The 11,884-nt window shown below is 39.3% G+C and overlaps 1 protein-coding gene across 3 annotated transcripts in view; it reads left to right on the forward strand.

Moving 5' to 3' along the window:
- Positions 1-1,799: 1,799 nt before the first annotated feature.
- phrf1 (PHD and ring finger domains 1) overlaps positions 1,800-11,884 on the forward strand; it is a 33,848-nt gene continuing 23,763 nt past the window's right edge. The window contains exons 1-7 of one of the 3 annotated variants that reach the window (XM_016993516.2): positions 1,800-2,093; positions 6,215-6,329; positions 7,480-7,593; positions 8,207-8,451; positions 9,520-9,603; positions 10,748-10,869; positions 11,529-11,629. In XM_016993516.2, coding sequence (XP_016849005.2) covers positions 6,239-6,329; positions 7,480-7,593; positions 8,207-8,451; positions 9,520-9,603; positions 10,748-10,869; positions 11,529-11,629 — 757 coding nt within the window. In that variant the 5' untranslated portion in view covers positions 1,800-2,093; positions 6,215-6,238. The remainder of the gene's footprint in view (positions 2,094-6,214; positions 6,330-7,479; positions 7,594-8,206; positions 8,452-9,519; positions 9,604-10,747; positions 10,870-11,528; positions 11,630-11,884) is intronic. The other 2 variants (XM_016993515.2, XM_062967586.1) reach the window with 2 other exon arrangements.

The following is an 11,884-nucleotide window of genomic DNA, read 5'->3' on the forward strand; positions in this document are numbered from 1 at the left end:
GACCACCTGCAATTAAGTGAAAATCCGCAAAGTAGGGACACTATATTTATTTTAATATTTATACATTATTTTAGTAGTTATACACTATTTTAAGTCTTTATCAATTAATCGTGTGTTGATAAATCGCCTCCTTCTCCTCCCATTGCCACTTGGGCTCCTTTTCTCTCTCTTTGGCTTCTCCTTCCTCCCTTCCATAGGCTGTAAATTGTATTTTTTATGATTTATAATAGTACTAGCTGTGCCCGGCCACACGTTGCTGTGGCGAAGTATGCTGGTATGGGAAATAAAGTACAGTAGAGTCTCACTTACCTAAGCCTCGCTTATCCAAGCCTCTGGATTATCCAATGCATTTTTGTAGTCAGTTTTCAATATATCGTGATATTTTGGTGCTAAATTAGTAAATACAGTAATTACAACATAACATTACTGCGTATTGAAATACCTTTTCTGTCAAATTTGTTGTATAACATGAGGTTTTGGTGCTTAATTTGTAAAATCATAACCTAATTTGATGTTTAATAGGCTTTTCCTTAATCCCTCCTTATTATCCAAGATATTCGCTTATCCAAGCTTCTGCCGGCCTGTTTAGCTTGGATAAGTGAGACTCTACTGTATTGAGGAATTGGTGGTAGTTAAGGTAAAGGGTAAAGGTTTTCCCCTGACATTATGTCCATTATAAATGGGTTATATAGCTGTGTGGAAGGGCCTTGAGTCTACACTACCGTATAATCCAGTTAAAATCTGATAATCTGTATTTTATAAGCAGTATGGAAGAGGCCTAAGTGAGGCCTAACACTGCCTGTCCCCTGGGCTGAGTGGGTTGCTAGGAGACCAAGTGGGCAGAGCTTAGTCTTCTAACTGGCAGCAATTGGATGAAAACAATTATTCCTCTCCCTCTAATTAGGACTTTATTTTTCTTTTCTTTTTGTTGTATGAACGTAGAGGCATGGATGAGGGGTTGTGCTGCCAAGTTTAGTGTTTCTGGAATGTGTAGTTTTGTTGTTTTGTCCTAGGCCGAAATTTTATTACCCTTTTATATATATAGATTTTAGAGTTTATTGAAAAACCGTGAAACAGAGAATCCGCGAAAAGTGAACCGCAAAGTAGTGAGGGAACACTGTATTTGCTTTGAACTGGAATAGCAACCCAATAAAAATAATTTCTTACCAGCCTTTCCTCAAGACGGGACACAACATAAAGTACACAAATAAAACAATTAAAACACATGTGTTGTCGAAAGCTTTCATGGCTGGGATTACAGGGTTGTTGTATGTCTTTCGGGCTTTTGGAAGTTGTAATTTGTCGAGGCACCAACACTATTTATTTATTTATTTACAGCATTTATATTCCGCCCTTCTCACCCCGAAGGGGACTCAGGGCTGATCACATTACACATATAGGCAAACATTCTATGCCTTTTAACATAGAACAAAGACAAACAAACATAGGCTCCGAGCGGCCGCGAACTCATGACCTCCTGGTCAGTTGCAGTTAATTGCAGCTGGCTTGCTCTCCCGCCTGCGCCACAGCCCGGGCCCTAGCAGGGAAGGCTTCAGACCTTGCCAAACTACAACTCCTACGGTGCCATAGCTATGAGCCACAGGAGTGATTAAACTGCATCGTTTCTACAGGATAGATAGGAACATTGTGCAAAGGTAATACTCCTTTCCGGAACAACGCGCAACTTCTTTTGAGCTTCCTCAACTGGGCGCATGCGCAGAAGGAGGCTGAGTGGAGCGCGCCGTCGCCTAGTCCGCATGCGCACGAACCCTGCCTGAAGCATCGGCACGCCCGGAGGATTAGCCCACGCGGCGATTGGCTCGCAGTTTCCTCCCTCTCCCTGGTACCGAAATAGAACAGCCCGACACGTCCTCCTCCCTCTGGCCCGCCCACCGCGTACGGCCACCCGGATGTAGCGCTCACTTCTCTTCCGGGGCGGCCTCGGCCTTCGCAGCAGTCCGGCGTTTTCTCCATCCTCACGGAGTATTCTCTTCGTTCCTTCTGTCCGTCACCGGAAGCGGGGGCCGCGCGTGCGCATTGCGGTCCTGCTGTTGGTTCCTGTTGCATAGCCTGGTTGGGTCCCCTCCTGACAGGTGAGCAGCAGGAGATCCCTCTGCCTATTCCTATGGGGTGAGGGGAGGCCTGTTGACGTTGCTGTTGTTGTTTTGGAGTCGCCAGAATGTGGAAAGAGAAGGGGAAAGGCCTTCTTGTGACTCTGGCGCCATGTCAAAGGCCCCCATTTTAGAATTGATTCCCTATTGATAGGAATTTTCGTAGCAGGAAAGGAGAGGCCCAGGAGGCTGTTTGCCTGTCTGAACTAGGGGTGCGTCTACACTGTGAAAATAATGCAGTTTGACATAATTTGAACTGCCATGGCTCGATGCTATGGAACCGTGGGACTTGCAGTTTTATAAGATCTGTAGCTGGGTTGCTGTGAGTATTCCGGGCTGTATGGCCATGTTCCAGAAGCATTCTCTCCTGATGTTTTGCCCACATCTGTGGCAGGCATCTCCAAAGGTTCAGTGGTATATTGGAAACTAGGTCAGTGAGGTTTATATATCTGTGGAAGGTCCAGGTGGGAGAAAGAACTCTTGTCTGCCTGAGTCTGTGTGAATGTTGCAATTGGCCACCTTCATTAGCATTGAATAGCCTTGCAACTTCAAAGTCTGGCTGCTTCCCGCCTGGGGGAATCCTTTGTTGGGAGTTGTTGGCTGGCCCTGGTTGTTTCGTGTCTGGAATTCCCCTGTTTTCAGAATGTTGTTCTTTATTTACTGTCCTGATTCTAGAGGGTTTTTTTGTAATACTGGTAGCCAGTCTGTTATGGTGGTTGTTAGTGTGGCTCAGCATTTCTGTGTTCTCACATAATATACTGTGTCCAGGTTGGTTCATTAGGTGGTCTGCAATGGCTGACTTATCCGGTTGAATTAGCCTGCAGTGCCTTTCATGTTCTTTGATTTGCGTTTGGGCAATTCTGCGTTTGGTGGTCCCTATGTAGACTTGTGCATAGGTACATGATATACGGTAGACGGCTTCAGAGGTGAGAGGATCCCTTTTGTCCTTTGCTGAACGTAGCATTTGTTGGATTTCCTTAGTGGGTCTGTTGATAGTTTGTAGGTTGTGTTTCTTCATCAGCTTCCCTATGTGGTCAGTGGTTCCTTGAAGTATGATAAGAACACTTTTCCTCATGGTATATCTTTGTCTTTACTCTCATGGCCAGCTAACACCTCCCAACAAAGGATTCTCCTAGGCAGGAATCAGCCAGGCCTTGAAGCTGCAAGGCTTTTCAGTAGTAATCAAGGTGATTAATTGTAACATTCACACTTACCTCCAACAGAAAAGAATTCTTTCTCCAACCCTGGACCTTCCACAGATATATAAACCCTACTTGCCTAGTTTCCAATACACCTCACAAACTCTGAGGGTGCCTGCCATAGATGTGCGTGAAACATCAGGAGAGAATGCTTCTGGAACATAGCCATACAGCTTGGAAAACTCAGAGCAACCCAGTGAATCCGGCCATGAAAGCCTTTGACAACACAAGGTTTTTAGCCTTCCTTGCCAAAGAATCCTGGTGTCTCACCAAACCGCAATTCCCATGATTCCCTAACATTGAATCACGGCAGTCAAAGTACATAGATGCACTCATGGTAACCTCTTTTTAAACAGCTTTTCAGCACAAAAGTGAGTTTGACGTATTCTTGAACACGGGTTTATGTGACCTGCACCAATTACCAGTATTAATTCACTTTCTTGGTATCATTTATCTAATGTTATTAATATTTCTTTGAGCATTTAAGTGTAATGTTTTGAATTTCTGTTAAGTTCTAATATTAAAGATATCGGTTCTTTTTCTACCCAGTGGTAATAATCTACCAAGTACTAGTAGGGATAAAAGTATACACAACTCCTCTAGAAATGGTAGTCATCTTCTAAATAACAACAGGAACAATTATACAGTTGTGTTGTATAGGCATAACCCCCTTTTCAGCCCTACACATTTTTTACCATTTTGCTGTTTTGACAGATCTAAATTCTAGCCATGTTCCAGCCTGTTTTGCTCTTTTGCTGCTTTTTTTTTTTTTTAGGCATACTGGTTTTCTCTCGCTCAGGTCTAGTGTTTAGCATTTACAAGCTATCAGCCACTTTCGTTTTCTGATACTGGCCCAGTCCCTAGCCCAGCAGATAAGCAGTAGCTTCTTGTATTGTTTTGTATTTGCATTTCTTCCTTCCTCTGACTATGTGTGTGTGTATATAAACAATTGTATTTTAGATTGCATCTTTTGGCAAGGTAGGCTGTTTTTTTGTCGTTGTTTTACTTGTAGAGTTCTGTGTCCATTTTTGACACTGTATAAATAAACAATAACAGTTGGGAGGAAGAATTATTAAATGTAGTTGTTTGTCAATCTTTATTTTTCAGTCCCCTAATCCTGGAAAGTCTTTAGTCTCTTACTCATTGTACAATGTGCATTAGATTTGTTTTCATTATAATCCTTTTATTACAATCTATTAAAACCTAAAATATTTCTAGGCTTTCTTCATCACATGAAATTCTTGTGCAGCACAGAGTATAAGTAGTGCATCATTGTTTTTTAAAAATAGATACATGAGTAATATCCAACTAGCTTGTAAACCTAATATCCATTTTAAACAAAAGATCTAATACAGACAATGATGCTATCTAAATCAGACTAGTTTTAGATAACATCATTGTATTTAGATCTTTTTTTTTTCCAATGAAGAAGGCACTTGGAGTAGAAGGTCCTAAAATAGGGCAGGCAAGCTCAAGTATTCATAGCAGTTAGGTAAAGCTGCCAGAAAAACTTGAGTAGATTGTTGCCTCATTGTCTTGTGTTTTGGATGCAAGACACTGAATTCCCTTCCTTGAATTCTGCAATTTGATAGTGGGGCAGGCTGTTTCAATATCCTCCTGATGTCACTCTGTTTTATGTTTTACTGTGTAGCAATATCTGATAATCCTTTGTCTCAGCCTCTTTCCCTCATCCATCTAATTATATACCTGTTAAACATTTCATTCTAATTGTGGGTACATTTTCAAAAACAAGATGAAAATTTTACTCCATAAAATAAATGTGAGATGGCAAAGAGTAAGGCTCAATTCTTCTTTTTTACTTCTGCTTTCCTCTGTATCAGTGCTACTAAAGCCTTTCTGCGTGTAGTGCTAGGATTTGCCAAGGAAGTGGATGCAGTGTAGATCTTCAGACATGTACTTTGCATTTTATTGATAGAGACCCAAAGAAGCCTGTAGAGAATTCAGAACTACTCAAACAAAGCTGTCTGCTATATTGAGCCTTTTGTAAGAGGAGCAGTTTGCCAGTTGCCTTGTGGAAAGGCAAAGGCATTCTGTATATGTTCAGAAGCAGTCTTACTGTATTGTTTTTGGATAGATTTTTTGTTTGGGCACATACCTGTATTTACTCATGTCTAATGCGCTATCAGCTCTAATGCATAGCTCAATTTTCAAAACACTGAAACAAAAAAAAGTATTTCCTGGTGAATGTAATGTGCAGTGATAAAAAGTGCATTATTTGTAATTTGGACAAAAAAGGTGTGCATTACAGTGGCTGCCTCCTTATAATTCCTTTTTTAAAAACAGAAGTGTTAGAACACCAAAGCTTTCAGCAATGAAAAAGAAAACCTTGTGGTGCATCTATGATGCCTCACCAAACTACAAATTCCAACATATCATATAATTGAACCAAGGCAATTATATTAGAGACGACGTCCCCCAAATAGGAGCTCCAGATGCCTCTGAAGTAGCTTCCCCTTTCGCTTTGGCTCAGCACTAAAATTACCATATTATTCTAATCTAATACACACCCTAATTTTGGAAGGTAATTTAGCCAAAAAATGTAAGCATTAGATTTGAGTAAATACAGTAGTTCTTGGATCCTTGTTACCATAGACAGATCTCTATGATAACAGTATCTCTGTTCAGAAATGGCTTTATTTTAATTAACCTGCCAAAGCTAGTAGAAGGTACACCATGACAGTGGGGTTGACTGCCAATGATAAAGTTGGCTTTAAACCTATTTGGAATTTCAGTTCTCATACATCTTCATATATCTTAAAAAGACTTTGACCAAATTGTTGATACATATACTTGTTCAGTTTGCACCTATATGATCCTAATGATTTAGATGTTGAATTCTGTGCTCTTTATAAATGTTTGCTTTCTACTTTTATCTTCTTTTAGGGAGCCAGTTCCAAATGCCCTGCAATGGATGATGACAGTCAGGATGAGCTGATAAATAAGAATGCTGCAGTAGGCAAAGTTAAAAGAACAAATGCCATGCTCTTCAGTGATGCAGGTAAGTGAAACTGTTCAGAATTGTGTGGTTTTTTAAAAAATTGTTGGGAGGTTGGACTAGATGGCCCATGTTGTCTCTTCCAACTCTATGATTCTAGGCATTTACAACAAGAAATTTGGCTATAGTATTTCCTTAGCTTCATGGTTGTATAACTTTTTATGGATAATTTTATTTTCTACTCAATGTAAATTACAAACATCAGCTTTACTTCAAATGAAGCCTAGCATTCCAACAAAAATGTCAGTGATCTTCAGTGAAGTGTCAGGAGTATGCAGCTTGGTGACCCACAGCTTAATTTTGAAAGGTCTCCACTTTTCTAGATCTGTGTTTTTTCTCATGTTGGGGTGTGTATGTAAAAGAGATAGACAGAGAAAGAAGTGACCCTGTCCGCTTTTGATACTGACTTGATCCAACGCTGGCTTTGGCTCTTAACTGCTGCCATTGTGGGCCTCCCAACTATTATCCTCAAAGAAATGTGGCCTTCGATAAGACAAGAAAAAGAAAAAAAGTACTTCTTCTTTACCACATGCCTGTGTTGTATATCTGTAGTAATATGGTGTTTCATATGTGACTATTAATATTCAGTATTGATGAGAACAATTTTTATTGCTAATTGTCATTAAGTCAAGTTCAACTTATGATGACCCTATAAATGAGAGCTGTTGTCTTCTTGATTGAGTCTCCTTACTCTACCATGTTTTTCTATTGCTTACTAAACACTTGTCTTTCCTAAAACCTCTTGTAATATATCCAGATTACAACAGTTTCAGGTTAGCAATTTTGGATTTTAGGGAAAGTGCAAACCTGACTTGCTCTATGACCCATTTATTTGTCTTAGCAGTCTATGGTATTTATAGAACATTTCTGAGGCATCACATTTAAAATCAGTTGATTCTCTTCCTAACAGCTTTATTTGGAATGTATGTAAGCCCAGTGGTTCTCAACCTGTGGGTCCCCAGGTGTTTTGGCCTACAGCTCTCAGAAATCCGAGCCAGTTTACCAGCTGTTAAGATTTCTGGGAGTTGAAGGCCAAAACATCTGGGGGCTCAGGTTGAGAACCACTGATATAGCCATTCCTGGCAACTGTTCATAGAACAGTGTTGTATGAACACTCATGTCAAATCTGCTTTTGTTTGCTCTTGTTTAAAAGAGAGCACCGATGGCAGTAGTGCAGATTCAGATGACACAGGCAGCGGGGAAGAGGATGATATTGATGAAGATGGAGGTGAAGAGGATGAAGAAGGTGAAGATGAAGATCTAGAAGGTGATTATAATAAGCCTCTTCAGTTATATTCATTAGTACCTAATGGCATAATGTTGACATCTGCAGTTCTTTAATAAGACTGACAACTGTTGAACTCTGGAGCAGATCCAAGATTGAGAAATCAGCTAATATGTGTAAAACATTTGAGAACAAAGGGCACAATTCATCGAAAGATTAGAAGAGTGGTATTGGTCATGTCCATTACAAATAATGTTAGTGGAAGGTTCATTTAAGTGACTGGTTCCTGATCAGCCAGTGAAATTTGTGACTGAGCAGCTTGCCAGCAATAGTCCTGATGTTCTGACCTTTACCCAAATTAGATTTTACTGTGGAACTTATAGTATATTTATTTGTTTGGCTTCTTGTACAGTTCAAAGTATACATCATGAACGGGCATGCTGTGATTCTTGGGCTAGTCTTCTGACTTACAGGATCTTTTGTGAACGTTGGTACCATATGATTCTAAGGATGTAATATTGAAAATACCTCTCCTTGCTTTTTCAGAAACTCATTCAGCTTTTGCTTCTCTTCAGAGTGATACAGCATGCAAACATTCCAATCCAAAATGTATTATGTGGATTTAAATACTAGAATTTTTTAATTGTTTCTTAAGATTCTGAGGAGGAGGAGGAGGAGGAGGAAGATGATGATGAGGAAGACGAGAATGAAATGGCTAATGAACAACCATCTTACTCAGCTAAAGCAAAACCACAATTTAATGGAGGAGTTGCATCCTCTTCAGATGAAGATGCTGAAAACTGCCCAATATGCCTCAATACATTTAGGGATCAAGCAGTTGGAACACCTGAGAATTGTGCCCATTACTTCTGCTTGGATTGTATAGTCGAGTGGTCTAAAGTAAGAGGTTTATTTATTTATTTTAACTTTTAAAAACCTGGGCATCTGGCTTCTTTGTATTAACTTCATATGTGGAGAGTGTATTAGGAATGATCCTCCAGAATTTCCCCTAGCATGCTTATACAGTGGAGAGGGCACAATCAAAGGGCTTGTCTATCAAGTTGCTTAGTAGCCTGTATTTTGGGTCGAAATCAGGCATTTGGGACGAAAGGTGAAATCAGGCATTGCGTAGCAATGAAGTGAACATGTCCACTTCAAAAAGCATCAAAAATCAAAAGTGCTATTTTTATGCTTCTAATATGTCATGGCAGAAACTCTGTAAAATCACATAAAATCAAGTTAGTACTGTCCATATACAGTCATAAGCTCTTTCTAGTAAACTGCTTCAGGCCAGTTGCTGAATCAATGCTTAGTTTTGCCAAAAACTATCATCTCAGTAGCTCTTATCATGTCTTCCTGACCCTTCTCTCTCCTGGTTAAGCCTCCCTTATCTGAAGTGCTTGGGGCCAGAAGTGTTATGGATGTCAGAATTTTTTGAATTTTATTTTGGAGTATCTGAAATATCAGGAATCTCGGCATCCTACCATTTCATAGATTCTTGTGTCTCTCTCTAGCTTCATATATCACTCATTTGCTGCTTCTGTCTAAGAGGCGAGGCTGGAGAGAGACTGAGGCTCAGAGGAACTGATGATATTTTAAAAAGGGGAAATTGCAGTCCTGCATAGGAGATCATTGTACACAAGAGGAGAATCCATAGGTTTTGGTATCCATGAGAGTCTTGGAGCCAAGCCTCAGCAGATATCAAGGGCCCACTGTATTCTCATCCCATACATAAAGTTTGTTTATTTTAGTTATTTGTTTTGTTTCACCTTTCTCCCAAATGAGACTCAAAGTTTACAGTTTAGCATGGTGATTTATATGTAACCATTTGAGTAGTATAAAAACTCAACTAGTGTTCAGGAATCCACCAATTTTACTTTTATCTTGGTACAAAGCTAAACACCTGATTGCTACTGACTCTACTTCCTGTCCTAAACAGGAAATTACAATTTCCATTCTTTTTTGCAGAATGCCAACTCTTGTCCAGTGGATCGAATTATTTTCAAGTCTATCTGTGTTAGAGTACGCTTTGGTGGAGAAATCTTGAAGAAAGTAAGTTTTGTTTTGACTGAGCAAAACTCAGAAATTATATTCCTTATAAGTAATTATATGTTTTTAAGCTTGTGCAATGTTTTTATTAATTATTGTTAGTTGTTTAAATGAGTTGTTGATTTTTGTTGATTTTGTTGGGGCATTGAATTTTGCCAGTTGTTGTAAGCCGCCTTGAGTCCCCTCGGGTGAGAAAGGCGGGGTAAAAATGTTTTAAATAATAAATAAATAAATATTCCTTACAATTTATGCAGACCTTTTTAAATTAACTTCTTGCTCTTTTTTACCTTCAGCTCCTAAATTCACACACACACGTCCACCACCACCACTCTGGATTTAACTGTCTGTTGCATTCCTGTTTCTGTTTGGAAACCTTTTTTAAAAAAAAAATGGCCAAATTGAAAGGAATCACTCAGTTGTATGGATTAATAAATCTGGAAAAAGCTTAATATTTTTCAGGGCTCTGATTTTGTTAAGTAAAGGTATTCTTTGTTGTTTACGTCTGATCACTTAGCAATACTGTTTATATATGTTCTCTATTTAAAATTTTAATTTTATGGTGCATTTTTCCTTCAGTTCACTTTTGGTGATTTTTGTGCCATTAGTTAGAGGAAGCCATGCTAAAAATGCCTAAAATACGTTTCCCTCATTGCACATGATGTATTCCTTCAACTAAAATAATTTTTAAAGATAAAGCAGCTCAGATGAATCAGAAGGAAACTTACAGCTCTGATTAACCTGAAGGATAGCTATAGAGATGCTGTATTAGGCTAAACATTTAATTTCAGTGTGGTTCCAATCAGGGCTGTAGCTGGGGGGGGGGGGGGTATTAGGGGTTCAACCCCCCCTTCCGAAATTTTTCAGGTTTTAAGAAAACCTGGTTTATTCATGAATTTTAACTGATTAACCAAATCCCCATGATTGTCCACTGAGGTTTATCTGTCTTGAGTGTCCACTGAAGTTTATCGATGGAGCCTGATTTCTAAATTATTTTGTGTTATTGAACTACTCTTTATGATTTGCTAGAAAAAAGTTTCAACCCCCCCTCCCCCCTCAAATTTTTTTTTCTGGCTATGGTCCTGGTTACAATCTGTTGTTACTAGCCTGAAGATGCAAACTTTCCTAAGAATGTGCAACTTTCATTCAGATTCCAGTTCAGAATACAAAGTCTCAGGAAGATGAGGTGGAAGATGATCCAACCTTTTGTGAAGTATGTGGCCGAAGTGACAGAGAGGATCGCCTGTTGCTTTGTGATGGTTGTGATGCTGGGTAAGGAGCCTTTGCTTCTGAAAATTTCCCCAGTTCCTGCTTTTCACCCAATGTTTTGTGCTCGTAATTTGACCCTAAGCTGCTTCCTCCTCTTATGTATACTGCCAAAAGCTCTGTAGAGTGACCTTATGTTTAGGGGTCATGTTTATTTTCTGCTCCTGCCACACTCTGCCAAACTCTCCTCCAGGTTGTCTTGTCTGGACATATTCAGAAAATGCTAGTTATGCTTTCTTCCAAATGGATTTAGGCTCTCCTTTTGAAACATTTATTTTTAGAAGTTCATTTACTTGTCTTAGTACTTCCATCATTTAATGCCAAAATAAACTAAGAATTTGTTGGAGTTTGTGCTCTGAAGATAATTCTGCAGTATAGAATTAAGTATCAACTATTCTGTCTCTGTGGTCTACTTTAGATGTCTCAAAGGGAGATTAATTTTTTAAGAATATAATCTTACTCTTTATTGATTGTATGTAAGCTGTCCCAGGTTTGTTTTGGGGAGAAGACATACATAATAAATAGAAGCCAATAGTGCTCCTCTTGGCTTTGGAAGTAATAGTACAGTCTTACTTGCATGTAGGGTAGCTTGCATCCTTGGAAAAAGAGATGTGGTATTTCTTCCATCCTCATCCCTCTTGAAAATACATGTGTGTATGTTTTAGATACCACATGGAATGCCTTAATCCACCGCTGAGTGAGATACCTGTGGATGAGTGGTTCTGCCCACCATGTGCACCTACAAATGCTACGCCTGTTGATGCTGGCAAGTATTTTATTCATAATGCATTTTGAAGCTTACACAGAAGAGAAAATGATTTTCCTTTCTTCCCTAGAGTTTGGGCAACATTTTGGGGTATTTAAAAACATTTTTACTGGGGCAATAATAAAAATGAGCAATACCACAACAAGTCTCATTCTTGTTCATGATATCACTTCAGGTAACATTCGTGAGCAGATGTTCATTACACAAAGCAGTTAAATCTAGTGAAAACGTACCGAGTGCATTGCATTAGTGGAT

This window comes from Anolis carolinensis, chromosome 1 (genome assembly GCF_035594765.1).
Source record: "Anolis carolinensis isolate JA03-04 chromosome 1, rAnoCar3.1.pri, whole genome shotgun sequence".
Lineage (NCBI taxonomy): Eukaryota > Metazoa > Chordata > Lepidosauria > Squamata > Dactyloidae > Anolis > Anolis carolinensis.